The sequence below is a fragment of the Macrobrachium nipponense genome, chromosome 38 (genome assembly GCF_015104395.2).
Source record: "Macrobrachium nipponense isolate FS-2020 chromosome 38, ASM1510439v2, whole genome shotgun sequence".
NCBI lineage: Eukaryota > Metazoa > Arthropoda > Malacostraca > Decapoda > Palaemonidae > Macrobrachium > Macrobrachium nipponense.
In genome coordinates this window covers 18,746,434-18,768,317 of record NC_061098.1, presented here as the reverse complement: position 1 = coordinate 18,768,317, position 21,884 = coordinate 18,746,434, and the positions used below count along the sequence as shown (strand labels likewise).

The window sequence follows — 21,884 nt, the reverse complement described above, 5'->3', positions numbered from 1 at the left end:
ATTTCAAATTCTTTCGGTCAACTTTGACTCTACCGAAATGGTCTCAAAAAAAACGCAATTGTAAGCTAAAACTCTCACATTCTAGTAATATTCAATCATTTACCTTCATTTTCCAACGACTTGGAAGTCTCTAGCACAATATTTCGATTTATGGTGAATTTATGAAAAAAAAAAAAAAAAAAAAAACTTTTCCCCACATTTCTTACGTCGCGCGGTAACTCTTCCGAAAAAATCAGAATTTTTTTTGTGCGATTGTCGAAATGTTTGCACCATTTAAAATTAGCTGTTACAGTAAAGTTTTATTATATGAAAATGTGCGCAATTTCATGTAGAATACATCTAAAAATGATTGAAGGTTGTAGCTTTTCTCTTTTTCGAAATATTTGCATATAAATCACGATAAAAGACAAAAAAAAAAACCACGTTCGGTCAAATTTGGCTCTACCGAAATAGTTGAAAAACGCAATTGTAAGCTAAAACTCTTACGGCCTAGTAATATTCCATCAGTTTTCTTCATTTTGAAACAAATTTGAAGTTTCTAGAAACAATATTGTGATTTATGGTGAATTTTTGAAAAAATATATTTACCTTCATCTCCGCGCGCGATTCGCGGCCCGCAAGTCTCCGAAATACGTACATCGCATTATCCTAATATTTGCTCCTTTTCATATTAGCCTTTTTATAGAGTTTTATATATCAAAATGTGCGCAAATTCACGAAAAATACAATAAAAAAATAATTGAAGGTTGTAGCTTTTTCCATCTCCGAAATATATGCATATAAATATATATATATAAAAAATTTTGACATTCGGTCGGTAAATTTAACTCGTTCGAAATGGTCAAACTCTGCAATTCTAATCTAAAACTCTTACAGTATCTAATATTCAATCATTTGTCTTAATTTTGAAACAAATTGAAAGTCTCTAGAACAATATTTAGAATTACGGTGAATTTTTAAAATAAAAACACTTTTTTTTTTTTTTGCGTCCGCGCGTTACGAATTCGTACATCATTTTGTGATAATATTTTTCTGGTGTTGCTTTTATTGTTTTACTATGTATTATATATCAAAATGATTGCAATTTAGTGTACAATACAACGAAAAAAAAAGTAACTCGTTAGCTTTGACCGTTTTTTGCACAGCGTGATTTGAATACAATTATCTATTAATTTTTTTTTTTCGCTACCATATATCGCATTATTTACATATGATAATGATATTATTTTTAATTTCTGATGATTGCATACTAAACTTCAGGCAATGACAAAATTATGAGCCAAAAATGAACTCTTAATCTTCAAAACTAAGTGCGCTGTGATTTTTTGAAAAAATTATTTTTTCCGCTTCCGTGCTCACTCCAAACCGGCGCCGGCATACGGGAGAGGTTTTGATTTTTAGGGCTTCAGCGTAAGAGGGTTAACAAGATCACTGAGTCATTTGTTCTCATAAACTCAGTTACTCTGTGCATGTGGTTCACAGTCAAACCAACTCCAAAGCGCCTCAGCGGCGTGGTTGGTATGGTATTAGCGTCCCACCTCGGTGGTCGTGGGTTCGATTCTCATCCATTCCATTGAGGAGTGAGAGATGTGTATTTATGGTGATAGAAGTTCACTCTCGACGTGGTTCGGAAGTCACATAAAGCCGTTGGTCCCGTTGCTGAATAACCACTAGTTCCATGCCACGTAAAAGCACCAAACAAACAAACAAACAAACAAAAAACCAACTCCATAGATCTTAAAAAAGGAAAGGTCCTACTCCTCATGCCCAGCTTATGCTCCATGGGGCCGGACTTTATGCATCTTCTGAAAGAAGTTGGACAGCCAGGTCAGAAGGAAGTGAAGGAAACAAAGGGAAACCAGCCAACTTTGCATTAGGTATAGGCATAGCGAATGGTAGAGACATCATCCAAACACCTATTACTGCAATAGACAAGATAAAGAAAGCAGGCATAGCAGGCAGCATTTGGGCTCAAATACCAGAAAGCATGATGACAATGGCCTAAAAATTAAGTCAAGGGCAGTGGCAGAATCCAACATTGGAGTCTATTTCACAGAAGACTTTGAAGCCTGGAATACCTGGGAAACAGGCATGTGGGTAAAAGTCCAGTCAGCAAGCACAACATTCAAGTGGGCAGCTCAGGAATAGCCAGTTTCAAAGAAACAGTTCAGCCACTTTGTAAGGCACTTGGTGGAGTAGGAGTGGAAGAGGTAGCACTCAGTTATTGGGTGAAAAGAACAGAATGACAGGCAAGAAAATGAGTGAGATGGTAAGCTGAATTATGAGCATTGACACCAAGAAAAGACTTCAAATCTTAAATCTTGTTCAGAAATCCAGAGGCTAACTACAAAACCAAAGATTCTGAATCAGAAGCAGCTACTCTTTGGTAGCAGTATGTTGTTAATCCTTGCCTAGTATGCCCATCATCTCCAACAAACACCACTAGTGAGACCTTACAAACATCTTTGTCCTTCATTAGAAAAAAACAATTGTTTTTTACTTAATAGTTTTGCATTTTGAAAAGTTTAGTAACTCATAATTTTGTTACGAAGTATTGATATAATTTTTACTTCATTTACAGTTGGTTTGACAAGTCTTTTTCATTGATTTTCACTGCTGATGGTCAAACAGCTTTAAATTTTGAACATGCTTGGGGAGATGGTGTAGCTGTGATGAGTTATTTCAACGAAGTTGTTAAAGATGTAAAGCAAAAGGCTCGAATTCACCCTGATAGCAAACCAGCCAACATTGATGCATCGCAGTATGTAAGAAAACTGGGTGAGTAAACAGGCCGTCTATCAGGTTATTTTTTTATCTATTCAGTTTTCTTAACAGTTAGTTATGTTGCACTTATATGTATTATTAATTCTACAATATTTATGTATTTAGGTACAGGCTATAACTGAAGAATTTTGTAGATAGTACTTTATGTTGAATGAGTGTGTAATTTATCAAAAGCTTTATTAAACAGGAATCTCTTTTAGTTTATTCTATGAGATACTTGTAGTTGCGAAGTGGGACAAGAAGAGATAAACAGTTCATGATTTTTATTTTCATCTACAATTATAAATAAATATATATACATCACTAACATTCATGTAGATGCACTTATAACTAATCTAATATTGTACTAAACCTAACATATAACCTTTAGAAATACTACATAGTCAGATAATGATGAACATGTATACAAAAGTGCAACCCTTACAAAATGAACAAATGCCACTTCAGTTAGAATTTCTCCTTTTTATGAAAAAAGTACATTAAGAAACTGATAACTGTTCTGAAATTTTTTATTTATTTTTCTTTATTTGTCAGAACACTTCTTGGCTATCAACAATCATACGTATTCTTAAATCTTAATGGGATGTCCTATTGCAGAACTAAGGTGTATTTACTAGCCAGAATATCTGACTCATGAGATCCAAGGCAATGTCCAATAGGAGGAGGGGCAACACTTTGTTAAAATATGTTCTTAAGCACACCACAACCACCTCAGACATACATACTGTTGAGCCACAGAAGAGATATTACTCTTAATGCTCTCAGACAATCCTGTTTAAGTTCTGACACTGTCCCTCTTCCACTTTGGAAGCATTTGACATATTTTGCCTACCCTAGACGTCATCTACTCTTTCACATAGCATGAAAGTCAACAGCAGGAAGTGATGTTTTAATCATTTTTGGGGGGTGAAAGTACCATCATGCAAGAAAATGCGGAACCTCTATGTATTATAATTCGGTGAATTTTTGTTGTTTTTTAATGTATTACGTATGGTGCTTTCTGTAAATGTTTTAATTTCTTTAACTTCAATTTCAGAATTTAATTTAACTCCAAGCTTGAAAGAAGCTATTGATCGAGCCATCCAGACTTATGAAACTAACACAAGTGCCTTGCAAGTTGATGTGCTCGAAAGTGATATTTTTGGGAAAAATTTTTGTAAGAAGCATAAAGTGTCACCTGATGCCATGATGCAGCTAGGATTCCAGGTAAGTGCTCTTCTCTAACCTCATGATTGCTGTACTGAATAACACTTGTTTATGAGTTGTAGCACATTTATCAATTTTATTTGGGAATGAAGGCTTTGTATGTATGTAGCTTGGCATGCACTGGAGATCTAAACATTTTAGTATTATTTAAGTTGTTATTATTGATTTTGAAATAAATCAACATTTTAACTTTGATATTGGGGAAAATAAGAGATTAACTGTCCAAAGTTTCGTTATTTTATAAAAATGCTTATCCTCAGCTTGCAATAATTTGCAAATGGCCTACTGGATTGTGGCATATCCATATTTATCACTAATCAGTGTTTTAACCCAGTAAATTGATTCCTTTGATTTTTGAGATGGCATTGGTGCATTGGCTCAGCCTAGGTAAGAGAGGGCTATGTCATCTTCATTTGTCATCATGATGGGGGAAAGTTATATCCTTCTTCTGCAGCAACACAACCATCAAAGCAAAAATTTTGCTTACAAGAAAATCTTGTCAGCCAGTCAGAGCATGAGATTTTTATTCTTAACCAGTTAACAGCTGTCAAGAATCCTCCCCCATGACTGACTTTTATATAAGGAGCCAAACTTATCAGTACAAAATACCTAGTCTGCTCTTATTTTATGTGTGATCATGCACAGTGGAGCAATGCATTCCCAAAAGGGTCCCTCCTCCCAAAATTATATTCCCATTTATTCCAATTTGTAATCACATGTTGCCAGTAATACCTCTGGTAATTTTTTTTTCGTTGGAAAAGTATAGTCGTAACATATTGTTTATTGATGATAACAAATACATTTACAAATAAGCTAGCAAATAAACCAGACATAAGGATTGTTTTAGAGGTAACGATATTCGATAGTAATTTTTTCATTAATCTTAAAAGTCTTTAATCTTTTTACCACAGGATTTTGAATTTTTCCAGTCTCTTGTAACAGAATAAAGTTGTTAAAAATAGATTGGTCTTTTGATAAAAAGATTAGATTAGGAATGATATGTAGTATATAACCTCTCGAATTCCACTACATATATACGTATACCCATGTAAGTTTTCAGTGTTTAGTATAATTTTTTCTTCTTTTTTTACAGACTGCCTACTATCTCCAACATGGCCAGACTGTTGCATCTTATGAATCTTGTAGCACTTCTGCATTTAAGCATGGAAGAACAGAAACTCTCCGTCCTGCTACTTTGGAAACTGTAGCCTTCACAAAAGCTGCATCTTCATCACAACCTCCAAGCAATGCTGAATTAAGGAAACTTATCATGGAATGTTCCAAAGTACATGGTAACCTCACAAAGGAAGCAGCCATGGGTAGGTTATCTTTGTTGTCTTCAAAATACACAAAAATAGCTAAAAAATAAGAATGAAAATAAAGATTAATTTTCATTGTATTATAAAACAAGGTTTATTAGTTACAAATCCTTTGATCACAAAAACAAAATAGTCTAATTGTATGGAATGCATCCAGGTTCATGAAGTGAGGTATATTTCAAGGAAAACAGTTCCAGAGCACTTGCTTCTCAAATCCTTGTCAAAGCTTTATTAACATTCATCTTTTGCACCTCAGTCATGAAGACAGTGTCTTTTTCTACAGGACCTACATGCATTGCTACTGTGTTTAGCATTGTGCCATTAACATTATTTCATTTATGCATTTATATTTCATTTTCATCATGTGTTTGATGTGCTTGTAATATTTCTTGAGCTTTTTTAGTGAGGCGTTTTGGCCAGCATTAACAAGTTGCACTGTTATTGCTTTTAGTAGTGATTCCTTTTTGTAGTCAAGGGTTTGATTGATTGGGAGAAAATTTTTACAAGTTGTGAATACTTTCCAGTAGTAAATAGCTATTCTTATTTTAACCAACAGTTGTTAAGTATAAAGAATTTGCTCCCATTGGCAGGTTGTGCCATCAGTGCACCTCATGCAGTGCACTGTAGGAATTATACTTACAGTTCTTTGCAGCATCCCTTTAGCCCCTAGCTGCAACCCTTTCATTCCTTTTACTTGTTTCTTACTGTCAATTTCGGTTTCATTGCTGGATGAGCTCATAGGTCCCAGTTCTTGGTCTTTGGCCTAAATTCTGTATTGTATCTATCTATGAAAAATTTACCACTTTTAACTTGGTTACTGAGAAATGATATTTTTGTAAGATAATTGTCCTTTATATCCTGCACCTAAATTCCAGGACAAGGCTTTGATCGTCACCTATTTGCCATGAGGAAACTTGCTGAAGCCAAAGGTGGAAAAATGCCAGACCTCTATACAGATCCTGCTTATGCAAAAATCAACCATATTATTCTCAGTACTTCCACACTGCCATCAACTGATATCAGCTTTGGAGGATTTGCACCAGTTGTTAGGGATGGATTTGGTGTTGGGTAGGTAATCATTTTATATTCTTAAATTGGTACTTTGTCTTTTGGACATCACTTTATTACAAAGTCAGTGATCATAGAACCATATGTTTAGTTATATATTGATGACCTGTGGGAAGGCCCAGTAAATCAAGGAAGAAGAGGGTAGATGAAGGCTTAGACCTAAAAGTACTTCAGGTACAAAGGATACAGGACAAAGGAGAGTGGAGACAGTATATTTGACAATTGACATGGAATGACAAAAGAGATATGTCACTATTATCTACCCCTCACAGAGCAGATATGGTGAAGATAGACAATACATAGAGCAAATATGAAAAATAAAAATTGCTAATTGGTGGCATGCACACTTTTTTACATGAATAAGAAACTCTGTCAAAATAGAGTTACTTCAGCCATAAAATCAAATATTCTCTCTCTCTCTCTCTCTCTCTCTCTCTCTCTCTCTCTCTCTCTCTCTCTCTCTCTCTCTCTCTCTCTCTCTCTCTCTCTCCACATATTTGCAAAAAAAAAATTATATTTATATATGAAAAGGATGTAATGCACAAAGGTATAATCTGTATTTCAAAGAACTTTCTGTATAGAAATTACACTCCTGTAATATTGAAGTTTGTTAACCATATTACAAATGTCAGTTTGGATATTTTGTAGTAAGAACATTTTTGATGTGTTAAGTTCTAAATTCCATTCAGTTTCTTTCAGATTGTGTGATGTCCATTTAGTAATTTTCTTTCACTATTTTACTTAGAACGTATTATGTCTCATAACCAAGACAGTTTTATATTCCTTAAGTATATATAGTGGTAAATACAGTGCTATATCCATTTTGAAATTATTTCGTCATTACAGGTATCAGATCCAGGATGATCGCTTAGGAATCGTCTTGTCATCATATCCACCACACCGTGATGGTCCTGGATTTATAGAGTGTGCAGATAAGGCATATAGGATCATCCACGATACTTTGTCAAAGGCATGATGATGATGATGTTATAGTAGGTTGCCATTGCCACTGTAGAATGACTTTTCAAGAATACGAAAGTTTTTTGTTAGAAAATTGTTCAAATGAATTGAGTTGTTTTCAGTAATCTCTGGCAACATGTTCTTCAGATTTTATGGTGCTTATATTGGTTAAAAATACAGTTGACACTGTTAATCCTATTTGCAGCCATTGTGTATATTGTTTGAGAGTGTGCTCATCATATTATTATTCAACAAGGTTATGTCTATATGTCAAGGCACTGGTTTCACTTGAGTACAAATGCCCACTTGAAAAATTTGGAAAAAAGTCAGTGTTCTGGTGAACCTCTTAAGATATGTAACATAGATTGAACAATTAAGCATCTTCTATTAAGGAAAATTAGTGGCAGTAGATGAAATCTTCATATTGTATTTGGGACTTAAAGTAAAATTATATTGAGTTGTAAGAAGCTTCTTTGATTATAACTCCTGGCTGTGAAGTTACCGCAGTAAGGATATAAAATGAAATTAAATTACCTTTCCAAAGAAGTGACATGACTTCATCTAAAGATTTTTAAAAACAAACAGAAGTAACTTTGAAAAGTAAAAAAAAATTAATTACTTTTTTTTTTTTTTACTGGATTTCTTTGATGTTGGCATTCAGCTTCATATCCATTTTGCCTGCTGAAGTTGTGCACAACATTTTTCCTACATTTCAAGGTTGTACGTATTTTTATGTGTAAAACTTCCATAGAACATGAAGTTATAAAAGAATTTCATTACTTGCCACCAGTTCTGAATATTTTTAATGAAAATGAAAAGTAATACAACACCATAGAATTCTAACACTTTAGAAAAATACTAGTGACCCTTACTTTAAGAATTAACCATTGAAACATATTTCATGGTTTTTTTATATGTACCACAAAATGTTACTAAGAGCATATAAATTCTCCCTTACAAAAGATGGCATCAAGTGGAAGGTTTAAATGTTCCAGCAGAAATGGAATTTATAAAGATAAGGGTATAACAAGGGACATTGCATGATTTTTCCAATGAAACAAAATTTTCCAATAAGATGTATTATTGATTATGTATAGTAGTATGTATATAGTCAAACATTGATGAATTTAGAAAATATGAGAGTGGGCTTGTTTATAGATTTTTAATATTTTTATTATACTAAGAATATGTAATTCAAGCTATCTAATTCTTATACAGTTGTAAATATTAATATAAAAATTATATTTTATTTAAGATCATGGACATAGTCCATGAAAACAATGCAAACAAGCAATGCAATTAAATGTAAGTCAATGTTATGAACCTATGTTTATCCTTAAATTTAAAAGATTATAGCACATGAAACTTAGCCCGTACTGAAGTTTTGACATTTGTAAAGGTATACTTCTGTTCATTATTAAACTCTTTAAGTATTAAGAAAAACACATTAAATAATAAATGAATTAGACAGATTTATGGTATTATACTTCATTTTAGTTCTAAAAAAATTCTAATATATTCAATTAAAAATGATGCAATTAGTAATACAACTTTTAAGAACTGCTATCTTGTGTAAACCAAATGCGTAGTAGTATAAGCCCTCAAACCAAGTCTCCGGGGGAGAGCTTGGAGTATGTTCATCAATCCTAAGGTTAGGGTATTGCTCAAATCGGTTACAGAACTATAGTTTCAGGTAGCAGCATAAAATGGCCTTCAGGAAAGATGAAGTAGAAGAGCTCATATAGCAACTTGCAGGAGTTCACAGAATACCATACCTTATCATGCATGGAGGAGAGACAAACATTGGAAAAGTGGTGACTAGAAGATTTGTGAAATTGATAAAAAAATGTGTCATTTTATAAGAGTAGAAAACAGATTGATAATAAAGATAATGAAGAGATTGGTGAAAATAAATGCATGACCAAATGCTCAAGAATACGTAAAATTTTGAATATTTGAAGTGTTTGCAAAATACAAGGTTATGACTACAATATCAATTAAGGTAAACCCTATCGCCCCTAGTTTGGAGCCTCGGCTTTGTTCTATGTAGGCTCTGTGACGTTCTTGCTGATTCTTTTTTGTGAAATCTTGCTCAAATATTAGATCTCCGAATGAACCGTAGGGGAATTAAACAACTATGTAGTATAAACTATAAAGTTTTAGAGTTAAAACTTGCAAAGAAAATGAGGGCAGTAAAGTCTGTAACAGGAGAATGTATACAAAGTTTGTAATAAGATTATACTGTACAATGGTTCCAGACTGTTGTGTAGACATACAGGAAGCATGTGCAACCATGTTTAATAGGGTTAGAAAAAATATATATATTTAACCCAGAAGAGGAATAGAAGAAATAGAAAAGACATAGTTTTAGTTCTACTGAAAATGGAATTGATATAGTTTGCTGAAGTCCCCAACAACAAAAAAATAAAAGTTTTAGGGAGACTATATGAGGAAACCTTTAGAAACATAATACATATATTACTGCTTTGGGTGATGACTGATTTCAGATAGACACTAAAGCAAACAGAATTATTTTATGTAGGTGGTTTGCAGCGTTCCTTCAGCCATACCTGCACCCACTTTTTCGCCTTTTACTTTACCTCCGTTCATTCATCCTTTCCTCCATCTTGCTCCCCAACCACTCCAACTCCTTTTCACAGTCTAAAGGACTGAATGACTGAAAGAGCCCCAGTGCTTAACTTTACACCGAAATAAAAGTTCATAAATCAATCTATATGAAAAAAAACCCACATCAGGAACTGCTCCTGGGAATCAAACCTGAAAACACATTTATCATTGCCTCCATCGTCACACATCTGAGGGACTTTTAATTCCACAATTTTTTCTTTTCCCTGTGCTTTCTCCTCCATAGATTTCCAGTCAACAAAAGTCTTCTATCGCATAGTTCTCATCCAGGTAGGTCTGGGTCTTACAACTCTTTTGATGACCGCAGGAGGCCAGATAACCATCGTTTGTCTTACAATTCTCCCTGGGTTGGTAGGGCACATGCCCAAACCAACTCTAAGTCTCCCTTTTGTTGTAATATACACAGGACTCCCTAGGCTGCCTAGGGGCTAGTGTCGTCAGTGCACTTCACGCTGTGCACTGTTGGCATTACTTGAGGTTCTTTGCAGTGTGCCTTCGGCCCCGGCTGCAACCCCTTTCGTTCCATTTAACGTACCTCCTTTCATATTCACTTTTTTCAACCTTACTTTCCACCCTCTCCTAACAATTGATTCATAATGAAACTGGAGGTTTCCTTCCTACTACACCTTTCAATCCTTTCACTGTCAATTTCTGTTTCAGTGCTGTATGATCTCATAGGTCCCAGTGCCTGGCTTTTGGCCTAAATTCTATATCCTATTCTATTCCATCTCCCTTTCGTTATTATAATATCATCTACACAGGAAATTTAAGTATTCACTGTGATATCATTTTTCTTCCTGTCCTGCCGTTTGATTCGTAATACTGTATATAAAGGTTAAACTCAGTATTTATTTCAGATCTCGAACCCAACTCCCGGCTATACCTAGACATCTCGTAACGGACTCATTTCAAATAAACGTAATTTTTAGTACAATTTGATAATAGTTTTCTTCAAGTAGGATCATTATTTGGATAAAAAAAGAGAAGAAAATGCGTCGATAGAAACTAAATCATAGTAGAGTGAAGGAGAAGGAAGATGACTATCTGACGGGTAGTACATGTACAGGTAAGTTGGGACCGCAGGAGACTTCTTGGCCAGGTATCTGATCAAGGCGCCTGTCTGCGATCACAGAGGAATTCTGTGCGTGATTTCATAATCAGGGACTTGTATTGTATCCGGAACCAGCCATGCTGAAATGGGCACCTTCGCCCGTGAAGTACTTGATGTTTTTTTCAGGTATTCATAAGCACTAATGGCCTTTGAAAGTAAAGCATATTATAGCGTAGACCAGCCTTTGGAATCCCAGTCATGAATGGCCATTGTCCTGTTTCACAGCCCTTTACCTTTAGGCTACACAGTAGAACAGAACACTTCTTCTTCTAATCCCTAATTTGGAACCTTTCCTTATAGCCTCTATACCTATACAGATCCTTACATTCATGCCAGTGACTTTTAGAAGGGGTTAAACTATACTGACCAACCAACTCTTGCATCACCCAGTCATACATTCATACCATCATCTAAGCCCCTCGGCCTCCCAGCATTCTCTCTCTCTCTCTCTCTCTCTCTCTCTCTCTCTCTCTCTCTCTCTCACACACACACACACACACACACACACACACACACACACACACACACACACACACACACACACACACACACACACACACACACACATATATATATATATATATATATATATATATATATATATATATATATATATATATATATATATAATTAAAACGATAAAGCGTGTAAGAAGTTTAGTTCCCAGTTAGTTCAAGATATGCCGTCTGACATCTATGCGTATTTAAGTTATATATATATAAAATATATATATATATATATATAGATATATATACATATATATATATATATATATATATATATATTATATATAATAATAAAACGAGTGTGTAAGAAGTTTAGTTCCCAGTTAGTTCAAGATGTATTGTCTGACATCTATGCGTATCTTAAGTTTGATTTTTATTCCTTTTAAATTTTCGAAAAATAAGAGCAATGCATTCTTACGAGTATATATGAGATTCGAGTCCTCAATATGCTCAATGCTCTACCACCGACGTTGTTCTGTACGAGAACCAGTACCAGAATGAATGAGAAGATTGAGAACCCTCACTCTGCCTGGACTGTCATCCTGTGGTGCTGAAGATTCTATTGTTTGTGTGAGGCTGCGATTAGTGAGTGGTTCCAGGCACCTGATGACGATGCAATTGTTATTCCCGACATTGTAACGACACAGTCTTAAACCAGGACGATGACTACGCCAGCTGTACCAAACCAGCAAGATGAGCTGCGTAAGTAGTTTAGATGAATTTTACGAGAGCTGGAATATTTAAGTATGTGTGATTAGGGTATGCTTAGGTAAGGAAGTCTTTCGTGAAGGTGTAGGATTGGGTTACCCAAATCCCCTTTAGGTACTACCTACTACTAGGTAGTTTTTACTACGACGGGGTCACAAGTCAGTTGAAAGGTAATTTAATCCACAGATGTTTATTTGTATTTCGCTAGGCCCATGTCTTAATTAGGGTAGGGAAACTGGCCCGGTAATGTGTAAACAACCCTACCCTTTTTCACTCGATATTTAGCCTAATTGGTGAAACAACATACAATTACATCTTTAAGCATACCATTCAAAAGATTGATGTTTCGTCAACATGATGTGATTATACATAGGGTATAGGCTACCTTGGTTAGTAGGGTAGATCATCACAGCAGGCCAAGCAGGCCACCTACCATCAATGCAAGCCACCCTCCGAAAAAGTACATTATAACGCGTCCTGACACCCGAGATGGGCATCAGTCGCGACTTGTTGTTGTGTGAAAAACGGAGCTAAAGACCTCTACTCTCCTTTCGAAGTAAGTATTTTCTCCAAAGTTAGAAATTAAGGCCAAATTTTAAGATTTAAAACAGAGGGTACTGAAAACGGTCTCAAACGTAGTGCAAATCTCCACCAAACGCGTTCAACTTATTTTTTACTTACAACTCGAGGTATTTACTAGAAGATTGACGCCATCTCGATGTTTACGGGAGTAGCTTGTGTCAATAAACTAACCATTTCCTGTGATAAATCCGCACACCACTTGTACCACAGACGCTGGAGCACTTTTATCACAACAATCGAAACAACGATTTTCTCATCAACAACAAGCCAGGCGTAAACAGCTGTTGGGGTAGAAGATGACAAGAAGCGTGCTCTTGGCTAATTTAAATAAGTAGTAAAACATCAATATTTTACATATTTATGATGATTAATTTGAAAATATTCGTTATTGAAAAAGTAACTCGACTCTGACTCAAATTTAAGTAATTATTTTTCTGAATTAGAACGTTCTTTCAAGTTCTGTATTATGACGTCACGACATCTTGACTTTCGTACCTATTGTAAATAATTGCTATACTCAACTGTCATTGCAGAACAGTTTACCAGTTATTCATGCAGATTGTTATCAGCTATACATGTAATTGTTATAATCGTAATGCGCATATATATCTTATTATTTACTTTTTGGATTATATGAAGATGTTTTACTGCTGGATTATCGCCGTAGTGTGACGCAATCGTTTTCGGTCCATGGCCCTCTTGTCTGTTTTCGCACCATAAGAAATTATGGGGCCGAATTTGCAATGACCAGAAAGTCGTTAAAAGAGGAAAGTTAGCATTGAGGGGCATATGTTTTGACTGAGAAAAATAAAAATTTATTCAATAGCTAGCTTGTAAAAATACTTGGTTATAAAAAACTTGATTGACAACTAAGCAGCATGTCTACTATGGGTTTCAGAGACAGTGCAAGCAGGGTTTTTGGGCAATACCTATTTCTGTAACGAACACTCTTAACAGAACGAGATTTTGCTATAGTGCATTACACCCAGTGCGTAATTTATAAGGGTATCGTGAATCACTAATCGTAAAGAATAACGACACTTGTCCTTGTACCAAGAGACAAAAAACTCCATTATGCAGAAAATGGATACGGACACGCGTATAAAGCTCCACCTACCTCTCCCCACCCAACCCCACACCCCCCCTCCACCGCCATCCCTTTTCCTTCTTCGTCCTCCGCCTTCCTTTCTCTCTCTCTTCTTCTCTCTCTCTCTCTCTCTCTCTGTTGCCATTCGGTATGTGTTGACCCTCCAAACTGGGTATAAGACTACACACAAAACGTTGAAATTGGTGAAATTAGGCTATGTATTGGAAGTATATATACATAAATATTAAAGCAATTTTATCATTATTGCATTACTATGACAACTAGAATTCATGGAAACAGTTTATAACCTGTTAAGCGTCACCCACGTAATAATACGTTTACCGCGATCTACTCGGTAGCGCCTTCAACGGGATATTACGTTCAAGACTTTAACTGTGCTTGTCAAGCCACAGTCAGCCCCGTAATAATACGTTACTCGCATAGAAAGTGTAGGAACATCATTTGGTAACACTCTCAGCACATGGGAAACTTATTTCCAGCCTGGCAACTCTTTCCTGGTGGTCGCTTATGCTAGAAAACTGCCTGTCCCTGTTGGTTTTCTTTCAATACGCTTGTCCCTGTTGGTTTTCTTTCAATACGCTTCGCGTTTATCGAGACAAATTGGATTTCGCGTCTTTCACAATGAATGTCCCAAAGAGGAGCATATTTCTTTAGGTGAGATCAATCAAATACTAGATGAGGAGTGTGATATTGATAACCTATTTGATGATGAGAGCTCTAGTTCTGAATCCTCCAGTGATGATACAAATTTTCTTTTCTTCCAATTGCGGGAGTGAAGATGACTTTTCTTTGCCGAGTGACTGGACTCCGAGAGAGAGAGAGAGAGAGAGAGAGAGAGGAGAGAGAGAGAGAGATGAGAGATTGAGAGAGACGAGAGAGAGACGAGAGAGAGAGAGAGAGAGAGAGATGAGAGAGAGAGAGAGAGAGAGAGAGAGAGAATTTCCTACAGTTAATTACAGTATGAATAACAAGCATAAAAATCAATATTAACTTTGAAAAACTATCATCAGTGCTATGATCGCTGATTACAAAAAAAGCGTGACGGTACGTTTAGCAGCGAGCTCATCAGGGGCGGACGCTTAACAGGATAATGGAACGGCGTATGTGTGAAGCCTCCACTAATGTGGCAATGATGATTTTGCCATTCTTAGCATGCAAACATTAAAGCATGCAAACATTAAAGGTTACATTTATTTCTGGCATACGATTATTTAAGAAATTCAAAATACTAATAAAGACTGAAATCAATGAAAAGTGCTAGCAAAACAAAAAAGCAAAAAAAAAAAAACAAAAAAAAAAAAAACGTAGTCGTTCCTCTATGCACTGTTTTCCGTATTCGTTCCTCTATGGTTTCGGGCAGCCAGATGTACGAAAACGTTAGAAACATTTGATTTTATCTACGTTAGAAATATCTGTAATTTTTGGGGTAATTTGGTTGCAAAAAAAGGATAATATACATGAATTAAATCAAAATTTTTAAATAACAATGTAAATTTAAACTAAATAACGAGTAAAGTAAACAGTTTAGGGAATAAAAACTTTGCAGTTTCGTCGTCTGTCGTCGTGCTGTTTGTAATTGTGTTTATGGCGCGCGCGCGCTTAGAAACCAGGAACAGCAACGGGTTTAAAGTGCAATGTGGAGTGAACTGAGACCAAAATGTGTATAATAACAATCAAATAAGCACTGTGGAGTTTCAGTTGTGATGGCAGTAAGGATAAAAACCGCCGATTACAAGGTAAGAAGAATTCAGTTCCAACCATAAACCCCGGGAATAACAAGTTTCATACTTTCACTAATATAGGCAACAAAATGTTGTTTTATTGTGCTGATTACAACTGCAATCTTGAGTAAGATCAATAAACGTTACATACCCATACGCTAACATTGTTCAAAATGAGTGCTGGGAAGGCTGGGGAAAGATGGTGTCCGTCACTGATGAGAAACCGTCCATGAAAAACGTAGCCGCCATATTGGATTTCAAAAACTGCCTTGAAAACATATTTTACGAAGAGCTCACATGCTTATTTTAGTTCGTATGGGGCTTTCATATATCACAATATGTTGACAAAACTTCAGTCTTTTAAATGGTATGCTTAGAGTTGCAATTTGTATTCATGTTTCACCAATTAAATATCGAGTGAATAAGACCCGTCTACCGTGATGAGGGTTGGCCTGTTGTGATGTTTCCCCCTATACTGAAGTGTACTTAGAAAACTTATAGTAGGTAGGTAGGCTAATGCCAGGTCATCATACCGGATAGCTAAGCTACTTAGGGTAACCCTACTGTTTAGGGGTCCAAATTCACTGCCTTACGTAAAGTCAAGATCAGAACACTAATGAAATAGGTAGAGTAAAACACCGCATGACCTTCGGCAGGCCATGTACGATCAATGCATGCCACCCCAAAAAAAGTACATTAGTATATATAGGTAGCTAATGCGTCCTGATGGGTGAAGTAAACCCGGTGTAACCAGAATCAAGGTTTTATTCAGTAAAACAATTCCACTACAGTAGTACACTGCAAAATAAAAAACACATTGTTGAACACAGACATAAACATAAATAAACACTTGAGTTAACTAAGAAGGTACATAAATCACACTCCTTATGAAAGACAGTTTAACCAAGAATATACACAAAGCATATAACATACAAAGGGGCATCATAAGTAACCTATACAAAGAATCAAGCATTGTACCATAATCTGGCGAGTCTACTGCTGTAATACGAGACACGTCAGCAAGGAACCACAAAAGTAAACAAAAGCTATCGACCACTAATATGAAACGTTTATTTTTACCACATTCTTCCCTTCTCAGTTAAGTTCACTTGGAGTAATCCTGAAGGTACTTTGGAGGTTGCCTCACTCTCTCTGACCTTCGAAGTGGAGGAGGTGAGGCTACCTGTTGAGGGACTGTACGGGATTCCTGAAGAGTGTCATGCTGAGAAGCAATATCCACATGGGAGAGACCGCGTGCAATGTCCTGAGGAGCATTTGCAACCGACCCAATTCCTCAGGAACCTCGGACTGAGATACAGGAACCCCAGCATCTGTACTTTCACGGTTGTCACTAGCCATAGGAGCAAGATGTCTTAATGAAAACCGTAGTCACCCCTACCATCTGGAAGCTTCACATGAGCATACTCGGGGTTCGCCTCTACAATTTCAACCTCATCCACTAAAGGGTCGTTCTGCTGTATCTTACATGACGCCTCAGGAGAGCAGGCCCTCCTTGGATGAGCCAAGTAGGCAACGATTGGCCAGTGGTGGACCTTCTACTATGCAGGAAAAGGCGCTCATGAGGAGTACAGTTCGTGGAAGTGCACAACAAGGAGCGTATACAATGGAGAGCATCTGGGAGAACAGTTTCCCACTGAGACACATCAAGGTTCCTTGTCTTAAGGGCTAATGTCAGAGTTTTCCATATAATTCCGGTTAATTTTTCATTTTTTGGCCTGACCATTCCCTTTAGGGTTATAAGGTGTAGTGCGGACTGGTAGCAACACCTTTCTTCATCAGGAAAATCCTTCAGCTCTTCAGACATAAAACATGCACCCCTGTCAGTGTGGATCGTACGCTGGCATGCCAAACAAAGCAAAAAGTTGCACCAAACAACTGATGACAGTTCTAGTGGTCATATCTGCACAAGGGAAAACAAACGGGAACCTTGAAAATTCATCCACAACAGTGAGGAGGTACTTGTTTCTAGATTGAGAGGAACTGGGCCTTTGAAATCTAAGTTCAACCTCTCGAAAGGCTGGGTTGCTTTGATCAGTTGTCCCGAGGATTTGATGAATCGAGGTTTGAGCTCTAAACACACTTGGCAAGAGGTGGTAATTTTCCTCACTTCTTCTACCGAGTAAGGTAGATTCCGCCACGGACAAAATGCATCATGCGAGATATCCCAGGGTGACATAGGGAGTTTATCAGAAGTACTAGTGGCACCACAGATGCTGGGAGAGAGCATCAGCTGGTAGTTTTCTGTTCCTGGACGGTAATACCTATGTCATAGTGAAAACATGAGAGTTCAACTCGCCACCTTGCTATTTTGTCATTCTTTATTTTACTGTTTGATTTAGAGTCAAAACATAAACTTTACACTACGTTGGTCAGTGATGAGCTTGAAGTGGTGTCCAATTAAGTAGTGTCTCCACTTCCTCAATGCCTCCACTATGGCATAAGCTGCCTTTTCCTTTTCCACTGAGGAATGTCCTTGTTCACTGCGAGTGAGAGTGCGGGAAAAGAAAGCCACTGGGCGATCATTCTGTGTCAGAGTAGCTGCTATCGCATGATCAGAGGCGTCCGTTTCCACAGTGAAAAGAGAGGAGGGGATCAATGGCCGTACCACCGCACTAGCAATGTCTTTCTTCAAGTTCACGAGAGCTAGCAGTGCTTCAGTGGACAAAGGAAAACCATTGGCTTGTGTGAGAGGGCGGATTTTCTCTGAAAATTTTGGTATCCATCTTGAGTAATGTGCAAGCAATCCCATGGTCATGCGAAGAGAAGCTGCATCTTTAGGGGGTGAAAGATTCCACAGTGGTTGCAAGCGTTCCGGATCGGGTTTGATTTCCCCATCCGTTACTGAATACCCAAGTAATCTAATGGATCTGACTTTTTTGAAGTCACACTTCTTGTGGTTTAGAGTGAGATTGTACTCCTCAGCCACCTTCAAAAACCTCCGTAAATTCTGGTCATGCTCCTCCTCTGTCTCACCACACACAGTAACATTGTCAGCATAAGCAAAAGTACCTCTTACTTTTTCTTTCTTAAGGATTTCGTCAAGCACACGTTGAAAAGCTGCTACTCCATTTTTCACTCCAAATGGAATGCGACTGAACTCATAAAGTTTGCCCCCAGCTTCAAATGCAGTGTATGGTCTCTCTTCTTCTCTTATTGCAACCTGATGGTAAGCACTTTTCAGATCTAAGGTACTGAACACCTTGTACCGTGCAATGTTGTTCACCATCTCGTCGATATTTGGCAAGGGGTAGGCATCAAGCTCGGTGAACTGTTTATGGTACGAGAGTAATCTATAACCATCCTCCTTTTACTGATTCTCCCCTGATGTCACCAGCACTTGAGCCCTCCAAGGAGAATTACTAGGCCTTATTATTCCTTCCGACATCATACGCTCAGTCTCGGCTTCAATGAACTTCTTGTCACTCAAGGAGTATAATCTTGACTTATTAGCCACTGGTTTACAATCTGGTGTCAGGTTCTTGAAAAGGAAAGGAGGGGTCACCTTAACAACACCTAGTGAACATATCTTCAAGGGAGGTTTTTCTCCAAAATCCATCCCTTTTCCAGACCAGAATGTTTCCTCAGGAAGTCATGCCCTAGTATCACATCACTACATAAGCTTTGTAACACCTTCAGTTCAACATGTGATAAGTCTCTCCTTGCAACTCCAAGTCCACAGTGCACAGACCTAAGATGTTTGAGGACAGAGATTCATCAGCCATAGAGACTTTTCCATGCTCTGGAGACATAGTTAGTTTGTTTAGGTCCACTACATCATGACGCACAAATCTGTCTGAACTCCCAGTATCAATAAGGGCACTGACAGAGCTACCATTAAGCTTGAGAGGTGTTATGTATTTTTCAAGACACTTAGGGGAGGCCCCCACTATTGAAGCTAGCATTGCTGCGGAATGTTTTGGGCTAGAAGAGTCTCTCACCTGTTTCACAGAGCGGCACACCCTAGCATAATGCCCTTGCTTCTTACATTTCAAACACACTGCGTCTTTAGCAGGACACTGAGTCCGGGGATGCGGTTGTTCCCCACAAAAAAAAACATCGAGCACCAGAAGTAGCTGCAGAAACAGACTCACTGTTATTTTCAGCACTAGATGATTCCTCCTCTTGACTCACTGCTGACACAGCAGCATTGACAGGTTCTGCTGAAGAGTAGGAGGCTGAATGCTTCTGGGCCATTTCCAGAGTGCGGGCCTGTTCATAAGCAGTATTTAGGTTCAGTGTCCTATTCTCCAACAGACGCTGGCGTATTGCACACGAGACCAAACCATTAATGAAGGCATCCCGAACATAACTGTCACACGCTTCCTCCGCAGTTACACTTTTGAATTGGCAGTCCTTAGCAAGTAGCTTCAGTGCCTGCAGGAACTGATCCAGGGACTCACCTGAGTTTTGCCTGCGAGTGGCAAGTAAATGTCTGGCAAATATTTCATTCTTTGGTTTCACGTACAAAGATGTCAGAACCTCTTCAGCCTTCTCATAAGTCTCACACTCAGAAATAAAGTCATACACACTAGGAGCCACATAGTTAGTGAGAAGAACCAGTTTGTCAAGCGTAGGGGTAGTCAGCTGCATGCTTGAACGAAGTTTGTAAATGTCCTCAGCAGTGTGTCCACTCCTTGGCAGCCTGGGCAGAGTCAGGGTCCACCTCGAATCGGGGAGGGCGTAGAAGCCGTTCCATGGCGATTGAATTGTTTACTGAATAAATTGAAGTAAACCCGGGTGTAACCAGAATCAAGGTTTTATCAGTAAACAATTCCACTACAGTAGTACACTGTGCCACCAAATAAAAAAACACACTGTTGAACAACAGACATAAACATAAATAAACACTTGAGTTAACTAAGAAGGTACATAAATCACACTCCTTATGAAAGACAGTTTAACCAAGAATATACACAAAGCATATAACATACAAAGGGGCATCATAAGTAACCTATACAAAGAATCAAGCATTGTACCATAATCTGGCGAGTTCTACTGCTGTAATACGAGACACGTCAGCAAGGAACCACAAAAGTAAACAAAAGCTATCGACCACTAAAATGAAACATTTATTTTGTTCATGAAACTTACCTGTCAGTATATATATAGCTGTATTTTCTGAAGTCCGACAGAATTTTAAAAACTTCCGACACACGCAGTGTGTCGGGGACAGGCCCCGAGGGGTTAGTACCCATTCCCGCCGCTGGGAGGCGGGTATCAGGAACCATTCCCATTTTCTATTCATAATTTTTCTGTCGCCGGTGCTGAAAACACCTGTTTTCAGTACCTCCGTCTTAGGATTTTGGAAACTTCATTGCCGCTAAGTATCCTAATTGTCTTTTGATTTATTTACTTGGATTTGTGGCTAGGCATACGCTATCTTAAATTGATTTGAATTTGATTCATTTTTGCTTAAAATATGCTGAATCTAGTTAGGCTAGTTTCAGACGGGGTTGTCTGCAAAGATAGGGTGTGGCTACCGAAAGCTTCGGTAGATCCGCACTTGGTATGTACGAGGGGTATGGGTCTTCCTTCTTTGTTGAGATTTGTCATGTAAGGAGTGTGAGACTTTGTCTATTCCGTAAGGAAGACGTATGATTCGTATGTACGCAATTAATCAGTAAACATGTCTAATTCCGTAAGGAAGACGTATGATTCGTATGTACGCAATTAACTCAGTAACAAAAGTCAGGGTAGTGAACCTGCCTAACCTTCCATGTAGACTTTATTTTGCCTAACCCTGGTAGTATGGCCTACGGGCTATGAATATGTCTACGAGAGGTAGCTCGCTCTTCTTCATTGCTGTGAAGTGCTACTTCTGTAATTGTTACTCCTAACCCTGCAGTATTGCCTTCGGGCCCTAAGCAGTGTCTGTAGAGGAATTGCCCTTTCTCTTATACTCTTTCGATTCGTAACTTAGAATCGAAAGTGCTTGCTTTAGAGAGTAAAAGTGAAGTGCAGAAGTGCAGTGATACCCCTTGTGTAGTGGAGGGTGCGTCAGATCGGCCTCGTTTCGCCTCTAGGCCTGGACCTCTGCTTGACTACCCAGGGCGGGGACCTGGGGAGGGAGCATGTCGAAAGCCGAAGGAGGGTTACAAGGAACCCCCACCGATCTGGCGTGCCTTCGGCAGTTACTGAGGAAAA

At 37.7% G+C, this 21,884-nt stretch overlaps 2 protein-coding genes across 3 annotated transcripts in view; both read left to right on the top strand.

The window, feature by feature from the left end:
- Positions 1-8,656, top strand: part of LOC135209692 (carnitine O-palmitoyltransferase 2, mitochondrial-like) — a 75,096-nt gene extending 66,440 nt beyond the window's left edge. For both annotated transcript variants that reach the window (XM_064242441.1, XM_064242442.1), the window contains 5 exons: positions 2,582-2,778; positions 3,821-3,990; positions 5,084-5,309; positions 6,185-6,377; positions 7,224-8,656. In XM_064242441.1, coding sequence (XP_064098511.1) covers positions 2,582-2,778; positions 3,821-3,990; positions 5,084-5,309; positions 6,185-6,377; positions 7,224-7,353 — 916 coding nt within the window. In that variant the 3' untranslated portion in view covers positions 7,354-8,656. The remainder of the gene's footprint in view (positions 1-2,581; positions 2,779-3,820; positions 3,991-5,083; positions 5,310-6,184; positions 6,378-7,223) is intronic.
- Positions 8,657-12,129: 3,473 nt separating this feature from the next.
- LOC135209768 (proteasome adapter and scaffold protein ECM29-like) overlaps positions 12,130-21,884 on the top strand; it is a 28,518-nt gene continuing 18,763 nt past the window's right edge. The window contains exon 1 of the mRNA XM_064242552.1: positions 12,130-12,302. Within this exon, the coding sequence (XP_064098622.1) occupies positions 12,263-12,302 (40 nt within the window). The 5' untranslated portion in view covers positions 12,130-12,262. The remainder of the gene's footprint in view (positions 12,303-21,884) is intronic.